This window comes from Impatiens glandulifera, chromosome 9 (genome assembly GCF_907164915.1).
Source record: "Impatiens glandulifera chromosome 9, dImpGla2.1, whole genome shotgun sequence".
In the NCBI taxonomy this organism is placed as follows: domain Eukaryota; kingdom Viridiplantae; phylum Streptophyta; class Magnoliopsida; order Ericales; family Balsaminaceae; genus Impatiens; species Impatiens glandulifera.
The window spans coordinates 3,332,599-3,338,162 of NC_061870.1; the positions used below are offsets into that span (position 1 = coordinate 3,332,599).

Sequence of the window (5,564 nt, forward strand, 5' to 3'; positions counted from 1 at the left end):
TTACTTTTTTTTTTTTTTTTTTTTATTAAGTAATTTTATTTAAAACAAAACTTAAAAACATTCCTCAAATAACCAACATTAAAACAATCTCTTAGTGTGTATATCATCCCCTCTATTCATAATGATACAAATAAGATGAACTAACTCAACAAAAATCCGACGAAGGAATAAATAACATTAATAAAAAAAAAATTAGTTGAGGGATGGAAATATATTTTTTTCTCTTCAAAATATGCATTCCTTCACAAGATGCAGTGTGCAAAGTATCAAACCAGACTCAACAACTGGTGCAAATAATTTAGAATCTTTAATAACAATATTATGTTTGTCAATAAAGCTTTCAAACACACAATTTCATTGCTAAAATAATACCATAGGTTTGTTTACAAAGAGGTATTAACAATTTCTTTATACATGAATAAGTTCTCCAAAAATAAGGGATACTCACACTTAACATGCTCCAAAGACTGTATACTTGACCAATACTAGAGTTGAGAAGTCCCATTCCAAATATCGGATAAAGCCATCCAATACTAGAAGAAAGGCAATCCATTATAGTAGAGTCTATATGGAAGTGTGCTCAGCAGGCTGCGACTGGTATGTGCGACGCCTCAACTGAGATTCTTGATTAGGTTGTTGTAAGAATATTCTTGTAGGATCGTTAGGATCCACATACCTGCCAAATGATATTGATGGTTAGGAATTAAATAACAAATTAGGATTCTTTCTGTGACCAGAGTTTATTCCCTAAAGAAGACTAATACAACATCCCACATCCGTGACCCCGCTTAAATGAAGGTGGTCTTGGTATGTAAATTTATCACATTGTCAAAAAGAAAATTAATTAATGTTTGAGAAAAACATGATCTAAATGATTTTATGAAGCACAATCAACAATTTGAAAAAGAAAAAACACTTTTTACCTGTATATTTCACCTACAAGGCTACAGCTCGTTTGATGTATGGGTTTTTGGGTTATTTTAAGGTACGAAATAAAAAAATAAAAAATTTAGGATTATTGGGGTTAAATTAATATTTTGGTATTTTAGTTGATAAATTAATTGATTTGATTGTTGAAATGATAAATATTGTGATAGAAACTAAATCAATCAATACAACTTTCACTTATTACTTTATCAATTTTCAAAACTGATTGTGACTAAAGACCACATACCAAAAAGACCCATTTGAGAACTTAAGACCTCTTAAGACAATACTTTTTTCACTTGAACTACCCAGACTTTGTAAATCTTTAACAGTTAGAAAGGAATGAGATAACAGAATATAAGAAGAAATGGAAAAAGAATAGCCTAAGCCCTTAGATGGGCGGTCGAAGAAAACCTGTATAGCATGAACAAGATGAGATATTAGAGTTGCCTTTCAGCTTACACATAATATTCTAACATGACTATCCTCTTGATTATATACTAACTCTACTTAGTGGGCCTTATAGAATATAGCCTTTAATTAGACAACAGGCCTTAATAAAATATAAATAACTCATGTAAAAACATAATAAAAAACTTACGCGTGTTTCATCATTTCCTCAACAGGTGTTTGTCTTGCTTGCAAAGGATCTGAACGACTGTCTGCACCTGGGACAGATTGTGGATTAAACCGCCTAACCGTGGCAATCAGGTTAAAAAACAAAGGGATAAAGGTCCCACAGCCTCCTTCCTTGAACCTTATCTTAAATGAATGGGTAGAGTAGAGTGCCCTGTGCTGATTTTCCGGAACTACCTATAGATCAAAATATACTTTGACAAATTTCAAGATTATGATGAAATGAAAATGGCGCATTTTTAGTGTACATACTGGTTCCACATGTGCAGATATATTGTTGCACATGAATATTGGTTGGTTGAATTTTTCACCATGGATGTAAAGCTGGTAAAGGCATGAAACAGTACAGAGTTCAGGTAAATGGATCATATAGCCAAAACGAAGCAAGAGAAGAAAATAGAAAATGAATGTAAATGGAGATTCATATCTCCTTCAAGCAAAACATTTAAAGAAAATTGATGAGTAAACCAAATAAACTATTAAGTATTATAGAAATAAACATATTGTCTTGGATTATAGATGGGTTTTCATATGCCTAAGGAGAAGATGAGTGGCATTACAAATCTAGAACATGATTGATAAAACTGAAGATCAAGTGTTGAACGTTGAATACTTTTAAGTGACAAATGAGTTATGTCTATGAAAAACAAATATTGAATAAACCAACTGAGCATTTCTAAATTTAAGTACTTAGTATGTAAGTTGATTAGATAAAATGTAGAATTAATGTTGGGATATTACTTAACACTATTACCCTTATAATAATGGAATTTGATTATATTTTAGGGTAAAATTTGTGATTTGAACACTAACATTACTGGGTTATAACTCATACATTATCAAATTAAGCTAGGTTTTCTAGTTTTCTTTTATAACTTAAGTTGAACCTAAATAATTAAGTGATACTAAATAATAATGATCAAATGAATTTAATTCAAGTAAGCCTTAATTATTTTGATAAAGTGATAACCTCTGTTATCAAACACCACCCGAGAAGCCTGTGTCCAAATGCAGTGACGATCCTTGTGTACTTGATCTTTTAAGATTTCCATTTTGTCGTGATTAACTTATTTTTATTTAGCAGATAACTTCTGTGGGCTTACCTTTTTTGGCGAATGCCTCTTGGTTGTGTTTATTGGGGAAGGATTTATGTGTTAATCCTCTTTATCTCTTAAAGAAAATTCCTAAAACATAAGCAAAACATCTTGCATACAACAGATATTAAGGTTCCAAGAGAGTTTCTAAACCTCTCAAATCAAAGGAGTCTCTGCTATATACATCACAGGAATCTTCATGTTCACTACCAATGAGATGGGAAATGAAAAAAAAAATACAACCAAAAGAATCCAACTTAGAGTTATAAAACATTTCTCTGTGCTAGGAAGATTAGTAGTAGAGTAGAAATTTTCTTTACATACCAAAGGCATGTCAAAGGCAAAGAGGCTCCCAACTGGTTCATTTGCAACAAATACTATCCTTATATTTGACAAGTATATAATTCCTTGCGCCTTAACATGACCTCCAGGAGCACTGAAACCAAATCAAAAGGTAAGGCAACGATTACACATACATCACAATTCTCCAAACCAATGTAACACGAACATGAATCTTATATGTAAGTTCAGACAGAATGAACCAGAATCACAGAAACTTGTGTCTCACATATTTCACCCTAGCTATCTTCTCTCGCTTTATCAATCACAAGAGACAGTGTTGCAGAAGGAATAAACAATCAATCCATTTAATCGAGAAGATCAAATTTATAAAGAAGGTAAATTTGAAAGAAAGAAAAAAGGGTAAGGTGTCTGACCTAGGGATTTTGTCAACCTCAAATTCTACACCTTCTCTGGTCAAGACTAGCATCTCGTTGACGAAAGGAACTGGCGCTCCATTTGGAAACAGTTGAGGATTCGAAGCCATCCTTACAAATACAAACCTAAAAGAAATCGCCTATGGAGGCTTAAGAAATCGACGTTTACGAAGGTTTAATCGACTCGGCGAAACCAATTGTGAATTTATAACTACCCTCCAGAATCTTGAAGACTTCCTTCTCGATACTTTTCTCCTCTCAACTCCAATCGACCCCGAGCCCAATTGATTTCGAAAATTTATTTATTATTTCGGTCTTAAATTTTTTTTTACTATCTCACACGAAAAGAAAGGGTGAAAAGTTCATAATACCCTTATTATTTAATATAACTTAGCCATTTTGTTTTTCCATTTCTCTCTTCTCCTCGTTTCTCTAAACCAAAACTCAATCTGCGATCTCATATTTGACGGACAGCCACGACGAACAGCGAACGACGACCGACGACGACACAGCCATGAGCACGAGCACGATGGTGGCAACTGGTACTCTTCTTCCTCGAGTATTATGCTCTGATTCGGTTCCGTTTTAGGAAAGATTCATGTGATTTGGTCCATTATCGCGACGGGAACGATCGTCTCGCGAGAAAGGACCGAATCACATGAATTTTCTCGCAAAGGACAGTCCCTTCTCGCGATGGGCACGATCATCTCGCGAAGGGCACGATCATCTCGCTAAGGGCACCATTTTTAATGAATAATTGCATGACTTCAATTGTATGGGATCGTCTCGCGATGACACTTCATTCTAATAGTATTATTTATTTATTTATGTTTTCAATTGCAGCTGAAATTTTGTTTTGTATAATGGAGAGTGGAAATTTGTTGCTATGGTACAATGTCTTTCATGTAACTTCAATCAAAACTTTAGATTCACCATAAAATACTACGTTTGTCGAATTAGTTGATATCTTTTATGATACACTTAACATGCAAAAATCTATATATGATTTAGTGATTCAAGTCAAGTATGATGTTCCGCGTATGACAAATCCTCCCCCTCTTGTTATTGATCAAGATAAGTATGTTGGCACATATTTATTACGTTGATTTCAGGTCGCAGTGTGTCACCACTGTGTGTCTCTGTAGTAGAGAAATCACCACTTACTCAAGAAAAGATATCACTACTTACATACCCAACTCAAGAAAGTATACTACCACTTACTCAAAAAAGTATGCCAAGAGGTGTCCTTGATATGTTTCAACATGATGTCTTTGAAAGTCAAAATGAAGAAGGAGAAGAAAAAACTCTTTACGACATTATGAGGACTTGCATACTACTACTATTGCCGCACCAACAATTGCACCCACGCCTAAGCGATCATCAATACCTACACCATATACTCAAAGAGCTTCATTTCCATCGACAGACCGATCATCAATACATACACCATCTACTACAAGAGCAACAATTCCATCGACAGACCGATCAATACATACGACAAAAGACCCATCATCAATACCTACGATAGAATACCCATCATCAATACCGACATACCGCTCATTTGAGATGGCATTAAGTAGTGAAACAACATTGGAAGTAAGTGCGTTGTTTGATAATAAAAAAGAACTTCAACTGACATTATATAAATATGCGATGACTAATCATTTTGAATTCAAAGTGGAGAAGTCAAGAAAACATCTTTGGTATGTAAAATGTGTGGATGAGACATGCAAGTGGATATTGTGTGCTGTGGAAGGTAAATTATTTAAGATATTTGAGATTCGGAAATTCAACCAACAACACTGATGCTTAGTTTTATCGAGGCGAGAGAAAATAATGCAAACACCAACATGGGTTATTGGGCAGTGCATGAAGAGTATGTACATGGACCATCACCATGCTTACTTTCCTAAGAAAATAATTGAAGACATGCAGACAAGTTATGGGATATATTTGAGTTATAATAAGGCTTGGAGGTCAAGTGAAAACGTTTTAATGGCGGTGCGATGAACGCTATAGGATTCCTATGGAAAATTACCATCATACCTTTACATGTTGGAGAAATATAATCCGGGTACTATAACAGACATCCAGACAGATGAGTTGGGCACTTCAGGTATATGTTCATGTCCTTAGGCCTCTGAATTAGAGGTTTCAAAGTCTCTTGTCGTCATATTGTGCGTTGATGCCA

At 34.4% G+C, this 5,564-nt stretch overlaps 1 protein-coding gene across 2 annotated transcripts; it reads right to left on the bottom strand.

The window, feature by feature from the left end:
* Positions 1-340: 340 nt before the first annotated feature.
* LOC124915329 lies at positions 341-3,663 on the bottom strand. Of its 2 annotated transcripts, none has more exons than XM_047456024.1 (6): positions 3,589-3,663; positions 3,374-3,499; positions 2,982-3,093; positions 1,816-1,887; positions 1,529-1,740; positions 341-676 (listed from the first exon to the last, which is right to left on the bottom strand). In XM_047456024.1, exons 2-6 carry the CDS (start codon positions 3,481-3,483, stop codon positions 565-567), a joined length of 618 nt encoding a protein of 205 aa, XP_047311980.1. In that variant the 5' UTR covers positions 3,484-3,499; positions 3,589-3,663; the 3' UTR covers positions 341-564. The 2 variants fall into 2 exon arrangements, with proteins under 2 accessions (XP_047311980.1, XP_047311979.1); XM_047456023.1 differs by having other exon boundaries at positions 3,374-3,513; positions 3,589-3,624.
* Between the last annotated feature and the right edge of the window lie 1,901 nt (positions 3,664-5,564).

Bases quoted from the DNA above. Each gene is read 5' to 3' on its own strand.
- LOC124915329 (XM_047456024.1), bottom strand. From the start codon at position 3,483: ATGGCTTCGAATCCTCAACTGTTTCCAAATGGAGCGCCAGTTCCTTTC. The intron at 3,094-3,373 runs GTCAGACACCTT...ATTTGGTTTCAG, and splicing joins GAGGTTGACAAAATCCCTAG to TGCTCCTGGAGGTCATGTTA. The intron at 1,741-1,815 runs GTATGTACACTA...TTTGATCTATAG, and splicing joins TATCTGCACATGTGGAACCA to GTAGTTCCGGAAAATCAGCA.